General features: G+C 45.4%; 1 protein-coding gene across 18 annotated transcripts in view; it reads left to right on the top strand.

Moving 5' to 3' along the window:
* The window catches only part of NCOR2 (nuclear receptor corepressor 2), a 359,962-nt gene that overhangs the window by 78,794 nt on the left and 253,594 nt on the right, over positions 1-27,574 (top strand). For all 18 annotated transcript variants that reach the window (XM_081841565.1, XM_081841560.1, XM_081841545.1 and 15 more), the window contains exon 2: positions 13,850-14,094. In XM_081841565.1, the coding sequence (XP_081697691.1) occupies positions 13,990-14,094 (105 nt within the window). In that variant the 5' untranslated portion in view covers positions 13,850-13,989. The remainder of the gene's footprint in view (positions 1-13,849; positions 14,095-27,574) is intronic.

The raw sequence follows: 27,574 nt of genomic DNA, 5'->3' as shown, positions 1-27,574 counted from the left end.
TTTGAAATGTTAAATTGATTGTAAAACTAATGAAATGTATAAAATTGAAAAGTATAAATACCCCCCCCCCAGGTTTTAGTGTGTGAAAGCAGTCCAGATCCAGTGATCCCCAGGCATGTATCTCCAGATGGTGGAGATGTCAGGTTCTATACTGGTGCCTAGGCATCTTCACTTGGTCGCAAGTGGTCGAAAACCAGATACAATATGTGCCTGGCACCTGGCTAATTTCGAACACTGCAAGCAGCCATGACAGGTGGCCACCTAACCTCTGCTTAAAAACCTCCAAGGAAGGAGAGTCCACCAGCTTCAAAAGGCACACTGTCTCAGAATGTTCAAATTCACTTAGCTATAGGATTCCCATGTGTCCTAAGAGCATTTAAGCCCCATCTGCACTGTACATTTAAAGCACTATCATGCCACTTTAAACAGTGACAGATTCCCTCAAAGTATCCTGGGAAGTGTAGTTTGTTATGGGTGCTCAGAGTTGTTAGGCAGGCACCCAATTCCTCTGGGAATTATAGTTCTGTGCGGGGAATGGCAGTTATCTACCGTATTTTTCGCCCTATAGGACGCACCATACCATAAGGCGCACCTAGTTTTTTGGGGGGGAAATAAAGGGGAAAAAATTATTTTCCCCCAGGCGCAGGGCTGGGGCGGGGGAGGCCCGAGCTTCCCCTGACCCCAGCCCCCAAACAGGCAGCTCTCTGCAAGCTGTGGGAGCCCAGCGCTGGCTCCCGCTGCTTGCTGAGAGGTCCGCGAAGCCTGGATGCGCTGAGCTCAGCGCGCGCAGGCTTCAGCATGCAGGCAACTCGCCGCAAGCAGCGGGAGCGCTCCCGCTGCTTGCGGAGAGGTCCGCGAAACCTGGAGAGCGAGAGGGGTCGGTGCGCACCGACCCCTCTCGCTCTCCAGGCTTCAGCGAAAGCCTGCATTCGTCCCATAGGACGCACACACATTTCCCCTTCATTTTTGGAGGGGAAAAAGTGCGTCCTATAGGGCGAAAAATAATTAAAGTTTAAAACAGTTCTTGAAAAACAAATAAGACAATTACAAAATTTAAAAACCCAACTCATGACATTTCTAACAGAACACCGTTTGAAACAAACAGATTAAGGTCTGTTTAGGAAACTAAAAGAAAAAGAAAAAAAACAATGTGAACCAGAAAAAAGACGCCTGGGTGCGGGGGGGGGGGTGTCAGCCTTAAGAGGTGCTTTTAAAAAGTGTGTTTTACTCCTATAAGCACTTGAATTGTGTGTAACTGGTCTGCTCTTTGCTGAATTTGCGTCTTAGATGATAGTCCATTTTAATTTGTCCCCTTGAGCTAATGGGGAATCACAGGGAGACAAACTTGGGCTGGCTTGTTTTGTTTGTGGTGCCCCCATAGATGGAGTCTGTTCCCTGATCACCACTGAGCCCCAAGACGTGTGGGGCGGGGGGGCTGGGGGTGCAGGCCTTTATCTGACTCCCTTTCACCTGCCTGCTTTCCTTTGCCTTTCTGAAGGAGCAGATGCACTGGTGAACCAGATCTGGTAATTCCAGAGAGGCAGGCGCATTGTTCCCCGAGGCCCTTTCTCTAGGAATAAAAGGACTCTCCTCAGCTCCACTGTTTCTCTTTTGGAGTACAACTGCTTTCCCTTCTCCGATTTCCCGCAGGCCCATCATACTGCTAAAATTGAAATATCAAGATGTCTGAAACAGTGGGAAGCCCTATCAATGTGCTGACAACCTGGAGGAGCAATTTTTTTCCAATTAGCTTTTATTTAAAGTAAAATAGGCCTGTCAGTTTAGCCTACAGAATGCATGTTAAATAATGTAGGAAGACCCTGCTTCTGATGGAGGAAATATTTTCCCCACCCACCTTGGATTAGGACTCAGTGGCAGTTCAGAAATGAATTGTAATTAATAGGGAGGCCATAACATGGGGCATAAATCTTGAGCCATTAACAAAGCTGAGGACAGGAGTCGGGGGAGGCTTTGTGTGGCCTGCTTATTTCATTTTGTTCTTATGAGATTCCCTGCGTCTTCCTGATACATGTTAAGTGTGCAACGGACAGCATTTCGTAGGAACTTAAGAAAAGCCCTCTTCCACTTGTGACGCAGAGGCATACTTCTTCTGGCAGTGAAGGTACAGAATAGCTGCTGTGGTTAGTAGCCTTCACCAGTTTGTCTAATCCTCTTTTAAGTCCATTGAAACTCATCGCCACCACTACATTCTGCAGAGCTTTAGCTATATGCTTTGTTAAGAAGTGTATTTTCGTTTGTCAACTTTAAACTTCATTCTATGTCCCCAAGTTTTAGTTTTATGAAAGATGGAGAAAAGCTTTTCACTGTCCACTTGGGTGGAGTACAACAACAACAACAACAACAACAACAACAACAACAACCTCCACTAGATGATACCACTAACATGTCTCCTCTTACTTGCCTTTACTCTAAACTAACCACCCCCCTTGTAACCTTTCCTCATAGGGGAATTGCTGCAGCTTCTTGATCTCTAGCGGTTCAGTTATATGCACCTGAGAGCCCACTCTTGCATTAGCAAGTCAGCTGAGCCGGTGGCTCAGTCCAGCTAATCTCTGGCTCCTTCCCTGTTTCTGACCTTGATTCAAAATGTATCCATTCTTTCAGATAAGTTCCCCCCTGTTCTGTTACGTTTATTGGCCTCTCATTGATCATATGGTGCTTTTGTTTGGTTTTTGTTAGTCACCTTGGGAATACTAGTGTACTGACGATGTGGGATAAGAATCTAAAGAATAAAAATAAATCATATTTGGTAGAATCTTACCAACCCCCAGTCATTGGTGAGTCCAACAGAAGTTCAGCAGAGGCAAGGTAAGGTTACCCTGGACAGCTTAGGCTGCAGACTCCATGAGAGCAGAGCTCAGATGCTGACTTAGCAGCAGCCAGCCCTAGACTGAGCCATGAATTGGGGCCCCAGATACCTCGCTAGCTCCACTTTTGCTAAGAGAAGCCTCTTGATTCAAAAGGGCCAGCCTGCTTGACTCTAGATGGATTGCTCCTAAGGAGGGTTTCCCCAAATGGTTGATATTGATCCCCCTCCGGTTGATGGGACAGTTAAGGGGGTGAAATAAGACCTGGTGGGGTCAAAAAGGGCCTGAGGTAGAAAAGTCCATGAGGTATTGTGTGAAAAATCTAATTAGAACGTATGAGCTACAGAAATAAAAGGCATGGACATGCACAGAGTGTACTTCCCTTGCTAGGAGGAATCTCTGAAAATCATAAAATATTAATTTTTTACTTTTTTATGATTTCTGGGCATCAGTGATTAATAAATATTGATTATATTGCTTGACTTTATTTCAGTTATATGCCTAACAATCTGGACCAGGCTCAATGATAATTTTATAATCTCATCAAGGGGTCAATGAACAAAGAAAGTTGGGGAACCTTACAGTGGAGCTTCTGAGCTGGAGTCCTCTGAGGTATGGGAGGGGACTGTGCTGCCCTTGGGCTAGAGGGGGGACTGGCTGCATGGATGCTTCATGCAGAAGTGCTTCCAGGCGGCTAAGTGCTTCTTACAGGCAGCCCAACTGCCTAGAATTGAACCTGGGGCCTTTTGCAAGCAAATTATGCAAGCAAACTGGAAACTCTCCGCGGTCATTTGGGTATGGTTCTTAATCACACCGTACTCAACCAGACATATCTGCTGAGCTCAGATTCTTTGTATGCTTGTATACTGTATACTGCTCTTTTTTTGGGGTTGTTGTTTTTTTAATTTTAAAAAAATTGTGTTTTCACTTTATCTGCATATAGTTTTTGAAAGCTACCATGTAAACTAGTGGAACAAAGGGTAAACATTTTGAAATACAAAACATTGGGTTTTAGCTTGATACATTTGCCAAAACAAGGTTGGCTGCTGCTGCTGCAGGGAAAATGTGATTACACGTAATTGTGTTTGCAATTATTTACAAATGCAGTTACCGGGGGAAATGCAATTATGTGAGGTTTATGCCACAATAAATCTGTTAAGTATTTAAGGTGCAACAAGATTTCATTGTTTTGCTTTCCCCTGTTTTATTTCTCTGAGCCATTTGTATTTTCCAGATACTTTTATTGTATGATCATTATTAATGTCATTTCTCACCTACTTCTCCTTCCTTTGGAGCTGCTGTGGGTAATATGCTATTTTGTTCCCTGCCTTTTGCTTCAGAGTCATCTCCATGTGTGATTTGTAATAATACTGTTGAAGCAGCAGCAGCCAAGAGGCTTCTTAAATAACCCAGAGTGACGTGAAAATGACATCTATCTATAAATCAGTCCGAACCGCAAACATCTGAGGAAGATTTGCACTTAATCCAATTTACTTCAATCTTGTGCTTTACTTAAAATGACACAAATGTCAAAATGGGACTTTAACTCTCCTTGTTGGAGCATCTCCTGGTGAGAAAGGAAACATACGGCAGATTCCTATGCACCGCTGGCTGTCAGATATTCATGCTTGGGATTTAAGCAGCCTTGCAAATACGTTTGCAATTCATGCAGACTATTTGTCGGGGTGGCGAACTGATGGTCTGTGGACTGAAACCAGCCCCCAAGCGGTTTCTTTGGCCACACTGACTATGGCAGAATCAGAATCTGCAGCAGGTAACATCATGGTACTTGGCTGGATGGAGAGGTTTAGATCTTTCTGTCTATCCTTCTGCTATATTGGCTGTTCTTATAGATTGGCGTATTGTAGGGAAGTTGAAAGGGGACAAGTCTGCCTTGCACTAGGAACTTGGATTGCAAGGCGTCTGATGTTACTCCAACCCTTTGTTGGATTCAGATTATTACTTACTTCAAATATTTATAGTGAACTCTTCACTCGAAGGCCCCAAGGTGAGGAACACCCAAAATGGTAATAGAGAACTGAAAATAAAACAAAGCATACTTCACATCATTATTACTGGTATATTCTACATGGCATCAGGGACAGAATAAAAGCATGCACAGCCCACATTGGTTTGAATGCATCCCATTCCCACCCATACAAAAGTCAGGTGTTTCTACAGTAGGGGGTGGGTGCCATGGGCTGCCGGGCTCCCTCCAGAGGGCGGGCCCAGTTCTGCCTGGAAACAGTGTGGGGTGCGATGCAGGTGGCACAGGGTCTGCAGGGCACCCCAGCTGCTGCCTGCCTCCTGGCCGTGGCTGCCCTCCAGCAGGCCCAGCACTTCTGAAAAAAGCAGGGTGGCTTACGCTGCCAGGAGGGCACCTGGAAGGGACACCCAGGAGGGGCATGGCTGGTGTGCGCTGGCCTGCAGATGTCCCTCCTGAGTCCCGGGCGCCCTCCCAGCAGTGCACCCCTTGATGTTTTTTCCGACAGCGCTGGGCTGGCGCACACCAGCTGCTTCCCTTTTGGGAGGGATGCATTTCCTCAAGTGGCGTACCCTGCCCCATGGAGGGGGTCACGCGCGTCACCCCACCCTGGTCTCAGGCAGCAGTGGGGGTTGCTACACTGGTGTGTTTCTGGATGTGACGAGCACTACAACACTGTCGGGCTCAAGCTTGGATTGGCAGGCTCAGACAGAGGAAAAGGAAGAAACAGAGGGAGGCTGAATTGTGGGAATCTGGGTTAGAGGATGCAAGATCTCCTTTCCACCCTGACCAGCTGATTTGGAGTGGGGAGCAAGGGCACCTCACCCTCCTGCATAGTGGAGAGCCTGAGGCTGGCTTTCTTCATCAGTGGATGGGAGAGGTTAAATGGAAAAGTGAAGCCTTGTCACCTAGAACCCTTGTCAGTTCAAGGATGCATTTCAGCCAGACTAAAACACTCAAGCACTTTCAGTGATGGGCGTGGCCTGGACAACAAGAAAGGAGGTGTCACCTGGAAGAATCCTAAACTGACCGGATAGAGGGCTACATTTAGCCCTTGGGCTGCATAAACATGATTGGGTGAGCCACCTTCCCCCTCCCTAGTTGCATCTCAAATAGAATTAAGACCACAGATTGTGATTTGCTGCTGCTGGAAATCTCCATAATGTGCTTGCTTAAAGACTGTTTCCCCTCCCACTTGACCTATAATGTGTCTGGAATGCAAACGATTTCTAGTAAGCCCATCAATTTGTGCAGGGGCCAAGCCCTCTTAGCTTAAATATTTCGTCACCCCCCCCCCCCCAGCTCTGCCATTGCTCTTCGGTGCTGTTTTTGCTGCCTTGGTTGCAGAGTAGCTGCTGATGCAGCCGGAGGGGAAATGAATAGCTGAGTCAGTTTGGGAGGGGAAAAGAAGGCTCATGACACAAAAGGGACGACCTATCTGCTGCTTCTGCTTTCTGCAACCTGATGGCTCCTAAAGTCTCCAGTTCTGATGCTCTAGGCAGGGCCACAGTTGCTCACAACCAGCAGTGTTTGGGATTGAGGGTGCAAATTTATTTATTTGGTGGAGGGCAATGGTGGCTAAGAAAAAGGAGTGACAGTGGTAGTGAGGAACACAGACTGTGGGAGGCAGGGTTTTTGTTCATTATGTCCAGTTTGTTGGCCTGGTTCCAGCCTTTCCCAAACTGGTACCTTCCAGATGTTGCGGGACCCCAGCTCCCACCATCCTTGGCCACTGCACCTGCCATGTGGCATACTTCCAGAGCAGTTTGGATTCCATGTCTTTTAGATGGACCATGGACCCAGACACTAGCTAATTGTACCAGCATGTCCTCTTGAGTACTACTCCTTCTTGGGACTGATGGGTGAAGTGATCCTTCACCAGACCTGAATCAAAGTAAGGTAGGGTGCTCTGGGAAGAAGAGAATGCTTCTTTCATGTCCATGATTTTACAGGCCCCCCCCCCATTTCCTCTGATTGCCCATTGTTTTCTCTGATTTTACCACTGTACTTTTATAGTGTAAGAGTGAGTAAGAAACTCACTTTAATTTTTTTTTTACTGACTGTCTGTCTTGCATGCTCTCCTCCCCTTTTCCTCCAACCTAAAAAAGCAATTTCAAGGTATATGGAAGATAGAAAGTTGGCAACAAAATGACTTTGGGCAATAAATACATACACAAATATTTTTAAAGTCAGTGTATCATGTTTTGGATCTTAATGTCCTGTTTGCTGCTTGGTTGACCTTTCCTTTTGGCTTTTATTTCTAAATGAGAAGTGACTTTAACCTAAAACGTACTCCGTAAGTCATCTATATGACCCTGTGTTTTGCATGTTATTTTTAAATGGAAGCAGGCTGAGCATCTCCCACCCCACTCCACTCCACCTCCCTCTTTTGACTCTCAAGCCTCCCAGATACAATAACAGCTCTCAGAATCAAGATGTCTCTCTCTCTCTCTCTCCTCTTTTATTTTGCTTGCATCCTCGTCAGTAATTGAGGGCTGCTGTGAGTCATGTTGGGAAAGTGTCTTTCTCTCTCTCTGAAGATGAGGACTCCTCTAATAATAGGAACTAATAAAGATGCTTCACTTGGACAAGGGCTGACAGTTAAGCGGTGAAGGCATTGAAAAGGGGGAAAGCAGACCTTGCCCAGAGCCATGCACTTTTTTGTGGCAGGCAGGCAGACTTGGGGGCGGAGTGTGGGGTGGTGAGGTGGCAGGGAAGGCATTTGTCTTAGTCATGCATGGGTTTGTGTCCCCGAAAGAGAAGCAGGCAATGTTAGAAACTGAGATAGCAAAGCTAGGAGCTAAATGGCAATTTACACCTAGGTTATGGGTGCAACAGCAGAATGTCTAGGCACACTTTTTATGACAAGAATACAAAGCTGGAAATGAATGAATTGCAGCTATAATACGTTCATTTTTCACATGGTCTGGTCTTTCCCCTGCCCACCCCCCTAATATTCTTAAGAGGGTCTCCTCTCCAGTCTTCACAGAGTAGCTGGAAGTGGGGATGCCAAAAAAGGTCCTCCTTTCCTTCCACTGCAGTTTTAATCTGAAATCTTAGGCGCAGTATTGCTCCCAGAGCTCAGAAACTACTTGCGCTAATGAAATTCCCTGTCGCAAAATGCGCCTGGAACAATGGGAGTTTTGAACACTGGAAGCAGGAAGTAGAAATGATTGGAAAACGTGTGTTGCGGGTGTATATTGGCCCAGTTTGCATGTTACAATAAACCATAGTTGCAGGTGAATGCAGAGATTGCTCCTGTTTTATTCCTTCCCTACTGTGTTTGACTTGAAATGGGTTTTCTTAGCTGCCTTGAGGTATTTGTGCAAAGGTGGGATAGAGATGGGTAAACAAGTAAAGGGGTTGTGGTGGTGATGTTGGTTTGCATATTTTATTGTAAGCATTCCTCTCCTGCCTTTCCATTGCAAAAAGAAAGCAATGCACACTTTCTGTAGTAGATAACACCAAAGACTTACCGTATTTTTCGCTCTATAACACGCACCTGACCATAACACGCACGTAGTTTTTAGAGGAGGAAAACAAGAAAAAAAATATTCTAAACGAAACAGTGGATGTATGATTTTTGTGATTCATGCTGTGGCCACAGACATGTGATCTGACGGTGAGTTTGGGGTAGCCCAATGCAAAAATCCTGAGGATCCATGTGGATCCATGCTTTGTAACCACGTTTTTGCGCCATTGCGGCCCCATGAAACAGTGGGTGCGTGTGTGTTTTTTGGTGCAGTTTGGTAGCCATGGACATGCTATGTGATCTGATGGTGAATTTGGGGTGACCCAGTGCAAAAATCCTGAGGATCCATGTGGATCCGTGCTTTGTAACCACGTTTTAAGTGGGGAGGGAAGGAAAAGCACTCAAGGGACAAGGAGCACGCGCGGGGTGTGTGGAGAAGGATGCTGCTAATAATGCAGGAGAGGGGTATAAGGGAAGAAGGTTCCTCTCCTCTCCCGCTTTGCTCCTTTAAAACAAGCAGGCTCTGCTTCTCTCCCTCCTCCCCGGCTCAGCTCGCTGAAAAGCTTTGCTGCTATTTAGCGAGCTGAGTGGGGAGGAGAGAGTTCAGAGAGCATGGTTGATTTAAAGCAGCCAACCAGACAGGAGCCGCTTACACCTGTGTAAGCAGCTCCTCTCCCGCTTTGCTGTTTCAAAGCGAGCCACGGAGGAGGGAAGGAAGGGGGACTGCAGCAGATCCCCCCGCCATCCGTAGGCATTTGCTCCATAACACGCAGACATTTCCCCTTACTTTCTAGGAGAAAAAAGTGAGTGTTATGGAGAGAAAAATACGGTAACTTTTAGCGCTTTTGTGATTATTATTGTGAGAATTTTTTGTTGTCCAAGGACCAGCAGCAAGAGTCATAGAGAAACATATTGAAACCAGTATTTTTATAAAATGTTAGAGTCGTACGGTTGGAAGGACCCATGAGGGTCATCTAGTCCAACCCCCTGCAGTGCAGGAATCTTAACTAGATCATACATGACGAGTGGTCATCCAGCCTCTGCTTAAAAACCTCCAAGGAAGGAGAGTCCTCCACCTCTCATGAGAGTCTGTTTCACTATCGAACAGCTCTTACTGTCAGAAAGTTTTTCTGGCTGCTTAGTTAGAATCTCCTTTCTTGTAACGCGAACCCATTGGTTGGGGTCCTACCTCCAGAGCAGGAGAAAACAAGTTTGCTCCATCTTCCAAGAAAGCGTTGGATTAAAAAAAATGTAAAGAAAACTTTGCCATATTGTATTCCTGGGCGATACTCAAAAAAGCAAGCAAACAGTCACTTACCTGTTCATCTGCAGCATTTAGGATTTGCCTCTTGGTCAATGTTTCTCAAACTTGGGTCTTCAGCTGTTGTTGGACTACAACTCCCATCAGCCCTAGCTAGCAGGACCAGTTGTCAGGGATAATTTTTAAAACTGCTCTAGGCAATTAGCTAGGGAAGCTTCAGAAAAATTGTGTTCACCACCTGCCTCCTTCCCTTGATTCTCTGTGTATGATGCTGAGCATGCCGGGTTATGGCGGTGGGCTATTTCAAAAAGTTTTGGGGCTCCTAAATTTTATGGAAGTGCTTGCAAGTATGCCCTGGACCCATTATGGACATTAGCATTTGCTTTCCCAAACCATACCAGTAGGTGCAAAACAAAATGGAAAAGGGGTGGTGATTTTGGGAGGAAGAACATCCTGAATTTAAAACGTGTGGGGGCTTTTTCTTTGGTTTGGTTGATGTTCTTCGAAATGGAGGAACACAACAAAAGCTGTGTAGCGATGCAGCAGAGTTCAAAGCAATCAAGGCACGTATTTTGCAGCTTTTATTCAGGATGTTCAATCATTAAAAATATTGTTTTGTGATCCAAGCAATTATGTTCAACAAAGGAATTTCTAGCAGGCGGCTTCCATGACATTCCAAAGACATCAGAGATAGTTTCTGCCAGAAATACAATTTCTGTGTGTTAGGAAGGTGATGTGGGGGGAATCAAATGAGCATCACATTTCAGTGAGAGAATACCCCCCCACACAGGTGCTTAAAATTGAAGGGAAATTAGAAAAGCATCGTTTATCCTAATATGCAAGCACAAGGGACCTGCAAATGGAGGATTATTACGAGCTGTTGGTGAAATGAAGGCGGCTATTGTGTTGTTGTTTAAATATATGTGAAGAATGCAGATCAGTTAGTAAGCATGGATATTTATCTTCCCTGTATGGTAAACTCATCATGTGCTTACAGTTTATTTTCTCTCCTGTGTTTCTCATATGTGGACACTGGTTTACACTGCAGTTATGTTTGTGTGCTTTGTTTTTTAAGCTGGCCTTGACCTCCATCTAAAGAAAGCTCCGTTCAGCCATACCAGTTGTGTTCCAGGGAAATAGTTGTGATGACGGACATCCTTCCCTAATTCCAGCTTGTCTGCCATTGCTTACTTTCTCATGCAGTGTGATTTTATGAAGGATTAAGGGGCCTTCTTTTGCTGGTCCCTCCCCCTCCCTTTCTCTGTTTGCATGGTGCTTTTTGAGAAAAAGAAATAGTTGGACCTGTACTGCTAAATTTGTTTGGAGTCTAGGTAACTCTGGAGGCAGAACCTTCCTACCGTTGGGCAGAATGAGACAGCTGTCTCAAGTGGCGGGGGCAGGGGGCTGTAGCCAATACTAGTCCTACTCAAAGTAGACACATTAAATTACTGGGCCTCAGTTAGCCATGTCCATTAATTTCAGTGGGGTCTACTCTGAGTAGGGCTAATGTTGGCTACGGCCCAGGATGGCAGCCTGCCACGCTTCCCCTCAAGTCCCAACCTGCCCTGCTGTGTACCACCTAAGCTAGCCTGCTGCCCTCTGGTCAGTGAAGGATGCCTCTTGAGATTCTGAATATGGAATTTGGACTTGTGAGGAATCTTGTAATTCTTGAGCAATCAAAGGTATAGAAAACCAGGCTGCTTCGTTTATATCCGTCCTGGCCAGTGCCGAAGCTTCTTCCTGCCTGCCCGTTGCAGATGCCCTTCTTGTTCTGCACCACCATGATAACTTTCTGCTCTGAAGCTTGAAAGCAAAGCATCCTCTGTATCTCACAGTCCCAGCCTCCACTTTAAGGCCAAGAGTATCAGTGATGCCAAGTTAAGGGCAGGTTTCTCCCTTGCCACCACAAATCACCATCCCCTCATCCCTACTCTAGACAGTTTGGTAATGCAGTTCTGCCTCCAGGATTGGGTTCATATGGGCAAGACTTTGCCTGGTTAATAGTAGTAGTAGTAGTGATAATAAAATAATAATAATAATAATAATAATAATAATAATAATAATAATAATAATAGAAGAAACACTTTCCACATACATATCTCTAGGTAATTCGCAAAATGCATTGAAAACACCTTAAAATAGTTAAAAGACAACACAGAAAAAACACCAGATTAATTTAAAAGCAATGCGAAGTGGACACTTGTGGCAGAAACCTCTTCGTCCCTCTAGGAAGGCTTGTTGAAACAAAAAAACCTTGGTTGTTTCTGGAAAGAGCAAATAGTGGGTGCCTGTCCTTTCTGGGCAGGAATGGTGGGCAGTGTCCACACTAAAAGCTGTGCTCTAAATTATTGTCAAGAGGGCTTCTGATACCTTTGCAACTTGAAAGAAAATCTCTTGCACAGACTACAGTGACTTATAGGGTATATGAGGGATGTTGCGGTCTCTCAGGTAACCTGGTCCTGAGGTGTATAGGGCCTTTTTTGTTAGTACCAACGCTTGAGTATGGCCCAGTGGCGGATTGGCAGCTAGTGAAATCCCACCGGCAAGGTGTCCTGTGTTGGGTCTCCACAAGCTACTTAGCCACCACATTCTGCACTGTCTGCACCCCCGAGACCAACGTCAGGAGCAGCCCCACATAGGGCATGTTGCGGTAATCCAGCCTTGAAGTAGCCAATGTGTGTAGCCTCTGTTGATTTGGCAGTTGTTTTATCCCTCAACCGACATGCATGTAAGCAGGCATGGAACTGCAGCCCCTCTGGTGTCCGTTTTTGTGGTCAAGAGGGGATGCTTTATCAGCGCAGACTGATTTTGTAGGCTGAGGAGGGGTTGCGTGGGGGAAGAGACATTCTTCTTACTCTTTCTCAATGCTTCTGTATGTGCACACATTCCACTTTCAGTTGAAATCGATGTCTGTTTGGCTTGTTTTTCTCAGCTTCAACAGAGATCAGGAGAAAGTAAAAAGGAAGCAGCCTTGTTTGTGGTGGGGAGGTCTGCCCCTTGGTTCTGCTGCAAGGTTTGCAAAAAGGAAAGCAAAAAAACCTTAAATAAAATTGTGCTCTTGAACTAGGCTGTTTGCTTGAAAAGTGGGCTGAAGTTGTGTGCTTCCGATAAGATGGGCAGCAGCTGAGTGGTAGCAGCTTTCCCATCTGCCCTGCAGGCAGCGGTGGGCAATTTATGCTTTGTATAATTAAGAGTTAATGCCAGGAACCAAGCTTAATGCCTCTTTAAACAGCTGGCAGTCAAGGGCGCGCATGGAGACATTCGTTACTTTTAATAGAAAACCTGACAAAGCGAAGCGCGCGACCATCTCCAAGCAAAATAGGTTGTAAGTGTCCATAAAAAGCCAGCAGGTTGTAAAACTCTGCTTTATTTGTGCATATATCAGGGTGGTCTCCACTTGGGTGCAGGGAAGCAAAAGCAGAGTTTGGACATTTCACATTCCTGCATCTTTATCTGTTCAGTAACAATGGACTGCAAGAGGGCAACCAAAATCAGGGACTGGGAAGGCATCCCCTATGTGGAAGGGATAAAAGAATTAGCTATTTTCTCTTAACTTTTTAAAATAAAAAAGAGAGAGGTGACTGACAGTGCAATCCTGCGGTGTCTGGGTTTGACAGAGGATCATACAAATTTCTGGAGGAGGATCAGTCTGCCATTGGCTTCTAATCAAGATGGCGGCTGAACTTCCTGTTGGCTGGGGGGGGCAGTAGCTGGGGAGAAGGAGCTTCCTGCCTTCCAGCCTTTCTTCAGGGCGGGTTTATCTGGCAAGAGTGTTCTACAAGTAAAGAATTCATTGCCCCTTGGTTTAACATTGTAGTAAAGTTAAATAATGTATACCTGGGTAAGATAACAGAGGTTGGCAAGTGGTGGAGTGACTATCGAGTGATAAGAAGAGCTAGAAGTTGAGGGTGTCTCCTATTCAGTTCTTCTTGGAGTAGATCCGTTGAAGTGGAGGGAACTAAGGGTTCATGTTCATAATGGGTCTGCTCTGATAGAACGTAGCTGGACGCAGCCTTTTCTTTGGCTTGAATTCTTCTCAGGTTTGCTTGGGTCAGTTGAAACTAGGAAACTATACCCTTTAGATCAGTGTTTGTGTTGTTTGGCCACAGCTTTTTAGCGTTTCAGGCAGGAGTCTTTCTGAACTCTGCCTGCGGATTCTGGGAATTGAAACCTGGACCTTATGCATGCAAAACATACACACGGCCACAAAGCTGTGGCCTCTTCCCAAAGTGGTTTTGACTGTGCTCTAACACACGCTTTCTCTCTCTCTCTCTCTCTCTCTTCTCCTCTTGTTTACCTTGCAGTCGCAGCATGAGTCGTCCAACACGTGCGTAATGAGGAGGAAATCTAGGATTCTTTAGTGCTTCGCATCACAGATTCTGGGGATCTCTCTCTCTATATATCTACACAAGAAAAAGTGAGACCCCGCTGGACTTCTTCCACAATGTCTGGATCTACCCAACCTGTGGCGCAGACGTGGCGAGGGAGTGAACCCCGTTATCCTCCTCATGCCATGTCCTACCCGGTAGCCATAAGTCAACAGCATGTGGTGAGTGTGTGGCGCTCTCTCTTCTCCTCTGTTTAATCAACAAGCTGCATTGTATGGTGGTGAGGGGTTTGGAGCCCAGATGTGTCTGACAGTGCTGGCCCCAGCTTACAGAGGGCTCTTAGGAGGTTGCCTTTATGCCGAGTCAAACCATTGCTCCATGTAACTCAGTAACTCATGTAACTGACTGGCAGCCACTCTACCGTATATTGGACAGGAATCTTTCCCAGCTCTGCCATGATAACTGGCTTCTAGCTCAGGCTTCTTTTCCTTGCTTTCATCACCTGGTGAATCATGGGGCTGTTCCTTGCGTGCAAACTTATCACTTCCTGCCAGTCTTGACCTTGACGGCCACATCTCATGGCTTTCTGAGCCTGTGTGTGCTTTCCTAGGGCAGAGGAAAAGATGCTGGGAGGAACTGGGTGGTGGTGGTGGCTGGAAGGCATGGCTTGAGGGTCTGCTGAGGTGCCAGTCCTCAGGAAACTCCTATACCAAGGTTAGGGAACCTCTTTCATTCCAAGGGCCACCTTCCTTTCTGGGCAGCTTTCTGGGGGCCACATGTCAGTGGGGGGTGGGCCAGAGGCAAAAGTGGTCGGATGAAGGAATGTTGATTTTTTTTTTACCTAGTTTCTGCACACAAGGGAGGAAAAGGTGGCCATTCTCACCACTCTTGAGCCAAGTGTCATAGGCCCTGTGGCACCAGGGGGGGAATTGCAGGATCAGAGGATGAGGACCCCGAGATTGGGGGTGGGAAAAGTTCAGGTCACTGGAAGCCATTCTTGTTGCTGGTGTTATAAACAGTGGGGAGTCAGAAACTTTTCCCAATCTACTGTTGTTTGTTTGTTTGTTTGTTTATTATTTATGACCCTCCACACTGTTGGGTTAGACTATGGGGAGAGGTGGGGCATGGACTCTAGGTTTGTGGATTTTAGTGAAGGACCCCCTACCCCCCCTCCAAGCACTGTTCACATTTCTTCTTTGTAGTGGCAGTAACCTTGGAAATCAGCATGCCCCATAAGCAGGAGCTGTGTCTTGATTTAGCAGCTACCTGAAAGAGATTAACACACACACCCCCCCCCAGCAACCAGCAGCTTTGCAGATTGATGACAAGGACAAGGTCATTGGAACAATGAAGATGCTGTTGTCTCTCAAGCCTGTTGTTGCATCCATGCAGATAAGAGCCAAATGAGTAATTCAACCTGGTTTACACTGCTGACCCTTATCTGAAACAACATATTTGATTACAAAGGAGTGCCAGATCCCTTATTTTGTCTTGAATCTGCAACTCTTGTTTGAAAAAAGCTGGGTCAGGCGGCTGTGAGTTAGGGCAACTTGCTTGATCAATAGCCTCTTTTTTATCTTCTTAGAGAAATTTAAATGCAGAGAATTCTCTGTTTTTTGGTAGGGTTCCTGTAGCTATTAACTGCACAAGACAGGGCTAAGGAACCCTTTCCAGGCCAAGAACACATTTTGGGGGCCATATGCTGGTGATGGCCAGAAGAAAAAGAGGGTGCAACAACAGATGCACAATTTACGTTTATACTGTAGCCCAGTTTCTGCACATATTCACACATCCCTCTCTAATGACGTGAAACAGCCAGTGCCCATCTATCTAGTCCAATATTCTGTTCTCATCGAGGCCAACCAGGTGCCTGCGGAAAACCAGCAAGCAGGACATGAGCAAAAACAAGAACACTCTCCCCACTTGTGGTTTCCTGGTATTCATAAAGATTGCTGCCTCCAACAGAGCACGGGCCGTCATGGTTAGTAGCCATTGATAGCTCTCTCTCCATGAGTCTGTCTAATTCTCTTCTAAAGCCTTCGAAGTTGGTGGCCATCATTGCCACTTGGGAGCGAATTCCAGTGTTTGTTGCATGAAGAAGTATTGTATTTCTCAATCCCTAATCCAGGCAGGCAAGAGTTCGAGGACACATTTCAGCCAGGCGAAAACAATCAGGCAAAAACATTGCTGGTGGCAATCATTTTTGGAATGCTGGTGAGATGTAGCCTGTTGTAGCTGCTTGATAACAAGTGCTGAGCAATATTTAATAATAATAATAATATTATTAACAGATCAGTAAACGGACATGGATAGTTATCCTTGCAAGTTGTGGCTCTTTCCTGGAACTTGCTTTCCGCAAAGGCCGAACAAAACCCTTGAATGTTTTTGGAAGCAATGTGGGAGTTTTAGTTGGACCATGGTGATGGTCTGGGTTCGGGCTCTGGAGTGCAGCCAGCCAGCCAAGCTGGCAAGCAGGGTCAAAGATTCTAGAAGCTCAGCTTGCTCAGAGTAGCGAATTGCAGGGACTGAGAAACGGGGCCAGAATCAGACGATTTATAGTTACAGGTGGGACTCCATTGGCTGATTAGGGTCACTTGATCCCCACTAGTACTGCCATTTGGACAAAGAGCTGGCAAGCCACCATGGCAGTGCAGAGGTGTTGTGTTCCTACCACTAGATTTTCTAGTTCCTCAGGAACATAGTTTGTTGCCTTCTGCCATGTCAGACCATTGCTCCATCTTGCTCAGCTTTTGCCATCTTGCTCAGCTTTTGCTCTCTCAGCCAGGGGTCTCTCCCAGCCCTACTCAGAGATGCCAAGGTTTGAACCTGGGACCTTCTGCGTGTAAAACAGAAGGAAGCTCTTGGGACTGAGCTTCCCCTTGCTGCCTTAATAGGGAACATCTGTTTGCCAAGGATGGAGCATTTCTCCTAAGTGGACCTAAATATGTCTCCACTGTTTTAATGTCTATTTCCTTGTGATGATACTGTAGTCTTTGGCTCTTTGTAGCATACAGGTACGCACTGCTGTGCTGCAGCTCCATTTACTCTGTGCTGCTATAAATGATTCACAGAGAGCAATGTTGGCTTTGTACCTATTAGTTTGTGACGGATCCTATTGCTCGGCTGCTGCAGTACTGAACCTTTCCATTGCAAATGGCTTTCCCACTGATTAGGAAGAGGCAGGGAAATCGAACAGCTGCAGATGGTCTTATTTGGCAAACACATTTACTGCTGCACTTTCAGTGCTTCCCTCAGGGGACTAGAATTCAGTGGTCTGGGGCATCCTTTTGCATGCTGAAGTCTTATAGTTCAATCCCTGGCCTTTCCAGTTGAAGAGAAGTCAAGAACCAGGTAACAGGTAATGGGAAAGACACCCCCCCCCCGCATGCTGCCACAATTTGCAAATTACAAATTAAGGAAGGTGGATTTATTTATTATTTATTACTTGTTTATTGATAAGTATCAGGCATTGGAGACCTGCTGATGGTCTTAATCTCCAAAATTGTGCAACCATAGAATATACATATATAATGCCTTTGATTGGGTGGACAGTATTAGGATCAAAATATTTGAAAGTTCTAACAACTCTTGGAACAATTAAGTCAGTTAGAAAGATATGGAATATATTGCCTAATAAAAATAAATTTGATCCATTTTCACATGCTAAAACTTACTCTCTGGGGAAATCCTACTTCAATAATTGGAAAAAAGATGGTAATATGGGAAAACTGAATGGAAAACTAACAGGTGTATTGACCTAGGACCAACTGATAGACGAGGAAGACAAATTTTATACATACAGTGCTCTAGGGCAGAGCTTTTCATGTTGGTGACACTCCTTGTAGATATGCATCACAGGGTGGATTTGATTTAAATTTTACAAACTCCGCTAACCCGGAAGAGTTACCTTGGGTTGAGAACTTTGCCCCAGGATGAGAATAGAAATTGTGTGCTAGCGGCGTGGTGGCAGCTGGAGGCCCCTTTAACGAAAGTGCGCCCCAGGTTAAGAACAGTTTCAAGTTAAGAACGGACCTCCGGAACGAATTAACTTCGTAACCCGAGGTACCACTGTATATTTTTAAATCTGGAGAAGCTGGGCTTTGAAGCAGGGCCCTCCTGTGTGCACAGCATGGGAGGCCACCATTTAGCTATGTTCTCCTGCATCCTAACACACAGGTGTTAGGATCTCTAGGTTGACACACAGGCTTTTATGCTGGACAATGAGGTGAACATGATAACACTCCTGAGAGCTAGAAAAATACTAAAATAGGTACTGTCCCACTTTTCTTTCCTGTTCTTCCCATTCTCTTTTTTTCCAGAAAAGGCAATTTAATTATTGTATTCAAATGAGTCCAGCCCACCTGAGGTTGTTTAGGGCAGAAGGATTTCCCAGAAATCTCTCTTGGGATGTGGCAAAGAATGGAAGAGAACACCTTTTTTTTAAATGCTGAAAATACCAATTTTAAAAACTGAGTAAAAATGATTCTAGATTCAGGTAGGTAGCCATGTTGGTCTGACACAGTCGAAATGATAATCTGAAGAAGTGTGCATGCACACGAAAGCTTATACACAGAACGAACTTAGTTGGTCTCTAAGGTGCTACTGGACAATTTTTTAATTTTTTAATTTATTTTGACTGAGTAATATGAATTTTAAAAAATGAAAAACAGGGACAAGCCTTGGTGATTTTGTGTAGTTGTCTGCCTCTGGCTTGCTCCCAGAAATGTCTTCCACACCGGGAAAATAAAAATTGGCCTGACCCTCATTAGTGATGGATTTAAAGTTTGATTTAGGGACGCGGGTGGCACTGTGGGTTAAACCACAGAGCCTAGGACTTGCTGATCAGAAGGTCAGCGGTTTGAATCCCCACGACGGGGTGAGCTCCCGTTGCTCTGTCCTAGCTCCTGCCAAGCTAGCAGTTTGAAAGCACGTCAAAGTGCAAGTAGATAAATAGGTACCGCTCCGGCGGGAAGGTAAACGGCGTTTCCGTGCGCTGCTCTGGTTCTCCAGAAGCGGCTAAGTCATGCTAGCCACATGACCCGGAAGCTGTACGCCGGCTCCCTTGGCCAATAAAGCAAGATGAGCACCGCAACCCCAGAGTCAGTCACGACTGGACCTAATGGTCAGGGGCCCCTTTACCTAAGGTTTGATTTAGAAGGATTCCAGATGTTGCGCATTTTTAATGTAGCTGTGTGGATTCCTATTTTAATAATTCTTGTTTCTTTTATGATACACTGATTCCTTTGCCAAGCTGGAGCCCTCTCCCCTTTGGGCTAAATAAGTAATAATAACTCCCATCAGAATTTTCTTTAGATCAAAATGTGTCTTACAGACATGTTTACACTACTGTGCATTTTGTGTAGCCTATTACGACAGTTCCAGGTGCTAATCTGTTGAATTATAATATGTGTGGAGATTACCGTGCATATGTCAAAGATGTGGTTGTCATGGAAGGAGAAGAGCAGTGTGTGCAATGAGCTGTGGAAGCATAGTGCACATGTTTTGTTTATACGGTACTCCAGATGTCTTTGGAGCCTCTATTGACCATCCTTGACCTGCACATGAAAGTTCAATGGTCAGTCATTGGTCAGTTCTCCTCTCCACCCTGTAATCCTGCACATTCCTCTATCAGTCACATGCAATGAGCTTTACACCCACCCACACCCAGGTTTTTTCTGTGAATGTAAGAAGAGGCCTGCAGGGGCAGTTCAGAGTTCCCCCCAGTCCAGCAACCAGCTTCCTAAAGTGGGTTGGCTGCCGCCGGGAACACAGGAAGCTGCCTTATACTGAATCAGAACGTTGGTCCATCTAGCTCAGTTTTGTCTACACTGACTGGCAGCAGCTCTCCATATTCCTAGCCTTACATGGAGATGCCAGGGATAGAGACTGGGACCTCCTGCTTGCAGTGCAGATGCTCTCCCACTGAGCTACACCTCTTCGCAGCTATGGAAGTCTACAAGCTGGCTGTACAGGAAGGAGAGCCCTCCAGTTGCCCCCCAGCAACTGATTTTCAGATACAGTCGTACCTTGGAAGTCGAACAGAATCCATTCTGGAGGTCTGTTCAACTTTCAAAATGTTTGGAAACCAAGGTGCGGCTTCCAATTGGCTGCAGGGAGCTCCTGCAGCCAATCGGAAGACATGGAAGTTCCGTTCCATTTGCAAACCGAAACACTCACTTCTGGGTTTGCAGCATTCAGAAGTCAAAATGTTTGACTCGCAAGGCGTTTGGGATCCAAGGTACAACTGTGCATAATGCTTTTGTGCATGGAGTTTCCATTATGTTTCCTGGCAGCTGATAGACCTATCTTCCATACATTTGTCTAATCTCTCTCTAAACTAATGAGCACCACCACATATTTTGGCAGTAGCCTCAAACCTCTGGAAAAAACCACTGTGTGGCCAGTTCTTGCGCAAATGGGCCCATCTGTTTGAAATACAGTGCTGCTATCTTAGAGGTCTCCATGTATTAGTGCTGGAGCCATTGTCCTCCGTTGATAAATTTCAAGATGTCAAACCCTTGGGAATACTTGAGTCCCTTCACAAGCTCCCTTAAATGTATTGTGCTGACCTGTGGCTGTAGCTCATGAAATGCTGCGCTTAGACCAGGGACACCCAAGTTAAATTCCCTGCCTGGTTGTGAAGGTTACTGAACGGTCCTGGACCTCACAGTGATATCAGGAGATTGAAATGAGGGAGTTTCCTACATTTGTTTAAGCATTCACTGTCAGCCTTTTAGGACCACGTTAGATGCATAGGCATTTCAGACTGGTATATGTAACAATGAGAAATCAGCTCTGATCACATGAGCCAGCTTTACTTTTTGGGAAAGGCAGCACTGAAAAACAAGTCTTTAAGAGAGCCTACTCAAACTAGGCGCCTTCCAATTGTTTTGAACTACAACTCCCATCAGCCCTAGCTAGCCTAGCCATGCTGGTGAGGCTGGTGCGAGTTGAAGTCCAAACTCCTGGAGAGTGCTAGTTTGGCAAAGAATGTAATGTAAGGCCAAGCTCCTTTCAGAAGGGACTTCCCCAACCATACAGCTCTTGCATGTTTTGGAGGAAAGGCTGGATGCACATGTGGCTTGTCGTGATGACCGTAGGAGCGAATTCACAAAAACTGGGAATACAACAGTTAAGGGGAAGCTTGGTGTGATCACCACCTGTCTATATTAATGCATGGCCTGGAGAAAGTGGTGGAGGAAAGCTCTTTCTCTCTTTCTCTCATAGCCCTAAAACTTGGGGACATCCAAGGAAGCTGAATGTTGGAAGACTCAGGACAGACAAAAGGAAGTACTGCTTCACACAACTCATAGTTAAACTAGGGGAGTTGTTCCCACAAAATGGCTGCCAACCTGGATGGCTTTCAAAGAGGATTAGACAAATTCTTGGAGGATCATGTTGTTGATGGTTATGAGCCACACTGTTCTTCCTTCGCTGTCAATGGCAATATGCCTCTGGATTACAGATGCTGGGAATCAGCAGTGGAGAAGGTGCTGTTGTGCTCAGGTCCTCTTTGTAGGCTTCCCACCGAGGCATCTGGTTGGCCTCTGTCAGAACAGAAAGCTGGACTAGATGGGCCATTGGCCTGATCCAGCAGCCTCTCTGTCTGTTCTGATGAGACAGAAGGACCCAGTTTGACTCCCACAAAGGACTGGCTGCTGTTGCACAGAACAAGCCTGAAGCTTAAGGGTTCACAATGGGGACCTGCCTGTGTGCTGTGACCCGGACCAGCCTTTTCCAGCCTGTTTTGTTCCAGATATTTTGGACTACAACTCTTTGGTCTCAGCCAGCTTTACCAGTATTTAGGAAAGATGGGCGTTGTAGCCTGAAACGTGGAGGGCAACAGGTTGGCTGGTCTGAATAGTCCATTTAACATCATGGAAGTGAAGCAGTCAGGAGGTCTGCCTGAGGTGTGGATGCGAGACTCCTAGGCTGCCCCCGAACTCCTTGAAAGGAAGGCAGGAAACAAGTGTAATGCTGCAACTAATAACTATGTGGGGCACAAAGGAAGTTCTGGCAGACAAGTTTACATCTATGTTGTTGCAGTTGCTGTTGTTTTATTTTAAACATGGCAGTTGCTTTTTGGGAAGTTGGTCTTCTTGCCAGAACTCAGAGAGTTGGGACTTTCCTTAATTTCTTCTTCTTTTTAGTGCTGCTTTACCTTTGTTGATTTTTTTAAAACCAAAAAACTATGAGTCTTGATCTTGCTCAGTCTCCTGCCTTTGCTGTCCATGCAGCAGGAGACCCAGGCAGGAATCCATGTGGCTTCCTGCAACAGCAGACTTATCTCTCCCTGAAGAAAATAGTGCTTGAAGGGTATTACTTTCCCCCCTTTGTTTTTAGGGTGTGTGCGCAGGTTTTCAATGAGTAGGGGTAAGCAGAAATGGTTGGGAGAGGGAAGTGAGTCAGTTGAGATTTTAATGTTAGCCACAAAGTCAGTGAAAAGTTGAGTTATGCATGTTTGCTGTGGAGGTTTGGTGTGGGTGCTACTTATTGGTTGGCACCCGTATCACTAAGAGACCTGTGCTAAATTTGTGGAAATACCATACTTTTCCATCTATAAGGCGTACCCATGTATAAGACCCCCCCCCTATTTATGGGACTCAGATATAAGAAAATGAGGGGAGATGGCCCAAAGTTGTTGAGCTTCTCCCCCCAATGCAGCTGCGGGCAGGAAACACTCCCTAGATTGTTTCCCATGGGCAGCGGCATCAGGGGAAGTTGCGCTCCCACCAACCAGCTGGCTGGCAGGCGTGCTGCTCCCCCCCCCCCATGCCACTACCCGTGTATGGGACGATCCCAGTTTTTTGACAGGGTGTTTCAGTCAATATGGTAGTTTTGCCCTTTATTCATTTTTTAATTTATTAACGTGAATAAAAAGGGACCTGTTGTCACTTATAGCTCCCAGTTCTTGTCATTTTTATTATTAATATTTCTTGATCATTTTACTCACAGAAATGATTCAAAGTGATTTACAACCACAGACACTAAAGCCATGGAAAGGTATCCTCAGTTACCTACAGCCCATCCTAGACAACGATGCTTCTCTTTTACAGGAACCTGTGTTTGCTTTCATACAGTCTTGCTCCCCACCCCCAACCTAAAACAGCTATTTAACTAGCAGGTCACATTAGCAGATCCAGATGCCAACTTTGTTCCCCATGTCATGGCAACGCTTTTATGGGACCTAATAATGTCATCTACATCATCAGAGGTTCATTTACCTGCTCATTTTCTGAAAGTGCTGACAGTGACCTTCTGTATTCTACATAGGAGAAACAGTCCAGTCTCAGCGCAAGACAATAATTGGATGCAAAATTGGTTTCAGAAATGGCAATATTGAAAAACAAGTTGGGGAACATTTCAGCTTCTCAGGCCCTCGGCAACTGACAGTGGCCAAAGTAGCAGAGAAGAGCCTCAATGAGAGACTTGAAAACTGCTGAATGATAATTAATCAAGAGGTTCAAATGCTATCCCTTGCGGATTGAATCAGCACAAGGGATTTTCATCACATTACATATGCTAATAGCTTACCAGTACTGGTTGCGTTATTAGCATGGTGTATTCATGAATGGTCGCTGTTAAAAATGTAATTATCACCATTTGTGCTTTTCTCTGTCCCTTTTTCTTCTGACCTTACTGTTTACAATCCCTCTCACGGCAGCATGTGTTTTATTTATTTATTTAGAAAAAATACAAACTGCATAATTTTTATTTATATATAAATAAATAATTTTAATTATCTTTATACAGATCTATATGATTTACACTTAAATACTTAGCCTTCCTTTCAGTCTTTAATCCAGACACATCTTGTAATATATTTTTACTCTCATCATTCATATTTTTAACCAAGAGTTTGGTTTTATCTTTATTAATCTTAAGACCTGCTACCTTGCCAAATTTGTTTATCTTGTAATACTTTCAGGATTGACTCAGTTGGTTCTTCTACAGATATCACCAGGTCGTCTTTCTCCTCCTTTTGCCTGGACTCAGCATGGCCCTCTGCTCTGCTACAAACAATATTTTATTGTGGTGGTGTTAGGATAAGTAACAAGGAAAAGGCAAGCCAGGCTAGCACACTGGTGGTTCGGTTCCAGCTGGGAGCTTCCCATGAAGACAGAAATGTCAGGAAATATCAAAGCTGAGCTTTTGCGGCTGTCAAGTAATAATATGTATTTTACAGTTACTTGGTGGAAAGAAAGCAAGAGTGAGAGAGAAGGGCGGGGGAGACAAAAGAAAAGTATTTTAAAGATTTCTCCTTCTTGGGATGCCAGGAAAATTAGTTATTTTAATCCCAGCCTCCCATTCATAGAATGCTTCCCTGCTCCAAATGCCAAAAGTGGATGAAAGATGGTGGCTTCTCCCAGCTGCACTTGCTCATTGCTCTTGGAAATGCTGTAGCTCCGCCACTGCTTTGCATGCAGAAGGTCCGGATAGGATTGGGAGAGACCACTGCTTGATACCCTGAGCTCCATGGAGTCAGGATAAGGCAGCCTCCTAAGTTCCCATGAAGTGGTGTGGCAGGGGAAGCTTGGGGTCTTGTATAAGCAACCTGAAGAATTGTTTTCGGGTGGCATGATTTGTTTAGATGTGGGCAGAGAAGCAGAGTGCATTTTGAAAGGTTCCCACAAGATCATTCAGTGTGTCTGAGAACAGGGCTCTCCCCTGGTGTTGGGCCCTCGAGATGTTGCTGGACGCCCATCGTCCTGGACACATTGGCCATGCTGGCTGAGGCAGATGGTCTTCCTAGTCTAAACAGAGGGGTCAAAGTTGAGGGAGGCTATTCTAAGCGGCAACCACAAACCACAGTTTGTGTCTGTAGGGCCAAAGGGTCTTTGTTCTTGCCTTAATTCAAAACATGGTGCTTGTGTGTATTAAGTACCCGTCCAGATGACATGATTTGCTTGCAGAAAGTTTACGTGGAGATTAGACTGTGTCCAGTCTTTATTGAGCTTTTAGTTAGAATTTTTGTGTGGAGAGGTTTATACTACTATGAGCATTCATCCTGATTCACTTGCAAAGTGCTTGCACATCTTTTCTGCTAACTGTCGGTTCATCCCACAACTTGCAGTGCATTTCCCTGTCACTTTTCTAACCATTTTTTTTTTTAAAGTGGGTTTATCATGCTAGGGCAATGGAATTCCTCCTGCAAAGTACAGGAGGTGGCCTAAGTTACTGACCAGGGATACACGTCTTCCCTCCCCGCCCCCTCCTGAAATTGGCCTTAGGGAGTTGAGAGAACAGCATGCAGGGAGAGGAGAGGGGGTTAAGCTGAAACGTTTGAGCAGTTGGAACATTGGTAATGGCGCAGCATAGAATTCCACCCCAGGACTGTGAACTTAGAAAACTACGGAATGGTTTTTGTTTGGTGCCTTTTGGGTGCAGGCTGCTATGAAGTGGAGCAGTTCTGAATGTCTGGTGTGCAAGTGCGCACAGCTCATTTTCAGAGCAGGAGCTCAGCGTGACCAAGAAAAGGAAGACTTTTGCTGTCCATGCAAAAAGATTATGCATCTGATAACCTAGACCCAGGCTGTGGTTTGTGGCTAATAACGCTTGTCTTTTGTCTGCTCTTTCCATCTGCATGATAGATGTTCCGTTTTCACTTCTTACAAAATGTGAAATGTTTAATGCACACCCCAGAGGGCTTCATCTGTACCATTGTTATTGCCTCATACTTTATATTTTTATTTCTTTTTGACAGCACCTTTTGGGGGGGGGCTTGCAAAAAAAAGAAGAAGAAGAAGAAAGAATCAGAGTTGGAAGGGACCCAGGGGTCTCCCAGTCCAACCCCCCAGCAATGCAGGAATCTCAACTAAAGCATCCATGACAGATGGCCATCTAACCATCTGCCTAATTCTGGTTCTGTAAACACCAGAATTGTATGAACCCTGCTCTGAGACCTTGGCTTGCGTTCAGCTAAGTAAAAATCAGGGACACGGGTGGTGCTGTGGGTTAAACCACAGAGCCAAGGACTTGCCGATCGGAAGGTTGGCAGTTTGAATCCCCGTGACGGGGTGAGCTCCCGTTGCTTGGTCCCTGCTCCTGCCCACCTAGCAGTTCGAAAGCACATCAAGCGCAAGTAGATAAATAGGTACCGCTCTGGCTGAAAGGTAAACGGCGTTTCTGTGCGCTGCTCTGGTTTGTCAGAAGCGGCTTAGTCATGCTGGTCACATGACCCGGAAGTTGTACATGACCGGTCCACCAGTAAAGCGAGATGAGCGCCACAACCCCAGAGTCGGCCACGACTGGACCTAATGGTCAGGGGTCCCTTTACCTTTAAGTAATAAATAAGAGTAGTTCCACTGAAATAAAAGTTTTCTAAGTTCACAGTCCTGGGGTGGAATTCTTGGTGGTAGAGCATCTGCTTTGCATGCAGGAAGTCCAGTGCTCAGTCCCCAGCATCTCCAGGTAGGACTGGGAGAGAGTCCAGTCAAGTTCTGGAGGGCACTAAGTTGGCAAAGGCTGATTTAAAAGGATGTGGTAGAGGGTAGTCCAGGGGTCCTTTACCTTTCAGACCTATAAACAGGTTTGTGTATGATGAATCTTGGTTCCACAATACGCTTGGCTGTATGTGTGAGGAGGGGGGGGGGTGTAAAAAGATTTTTAAGAATCCCCAACATCAGGACCCCCCCCTTTTTCAGGTTCTTTTAAGGGATTTTTAAGAGAGATTTTGAAATCCCCCTTTGGCCCCGCTAAAATACTGACTTACCTTCCTCGTGGATTTTTGCACGGTGACTCCGTTATGGCTGCCAGGTCTTCCATTTTTTAATGAAACTGCTCTTGGTATCATGTGGCTTTGGCCTCGGTTCTAAATAATTTGCTCTTTGTTCTTTGCAGAGCATCTCCCCTCCCTTTCCTGTGGGCAGGCACCATATCTGCTAATAAGGATCAGCTGAGGTATCAAGGTGTTTAATAGGTGTGGCAGAGAGCTTTTCAGTTAATTAAACTGTAGGAGCCCTCTCCTTTTTGGAGGGGTCTAGGAATGAGATGGATGTGCCTTTTAATAAAATAGCACCTCCATCCTGCCTTCTCTGAAACAAATATTCCCCTTCTGAGAGTGTTTGAAGAGACATCCTTGAGATAATGGTAAATGGCTCAGGTCAGAGCTTTTTCAAATGATCTTCCTTCAGGAAACTCTTTGATGCATCGCCCATGGAACCCTTTTGAGTTGTGAAGCAGAGCCAGTTGTTGGCCCTGGACTGGAATCTGGGAGACCAGGATTGAATCCCCACTCAACTAGGAAGCTCACTTGAGTGCCCTTGGATTTTGTCCCAATCCCTACCTCACAGGATTGTTGTGAGGGTGTATTATAAGAAATTAAGGTCTCAAATATATAAATTAAATGTACAAGGCAAACACGTACATAAATACATAAACCACATGTCTGAAACAGTACACGAAGACAGTCCTGAAACCATTTTGACTCTCCCAAACTTACCAAATGTTTCTCTGCAAGGAGGGAGGAAATGAAAAAACCTCCCCATTGTCTCTGTGCTCACAAATCCTGCCTTAAGGGCACATTGAAGGTGTGAATAGGGTGAGCCTGTGACCTGGATTCAGGAATGAAGAGTTTATCATTACAAAAGAATGGCCAGCCTGGCCGGGTGATCCAATCAATGACCATTGACAGGTATTCTGCCAGACAGGTTTTTGCTGCAAACCACCTCTTTCTGTGATGTATTTATGATGTGGGGGGGG

This window comes from Podarcis erhardii (assembly GCF_964252035.2).
Source record: "Podarcis erhardii genome assembly, chromosome: 15".
NCBI lineage: Eukaryota > Metazoa > Chordata > Lepidosauria > Squamata > Lacertidae > Podarcis > Podarcis erhardii.
This window is presented reverse-complemented; position numbering and strand designations above follow the sequence as displayed.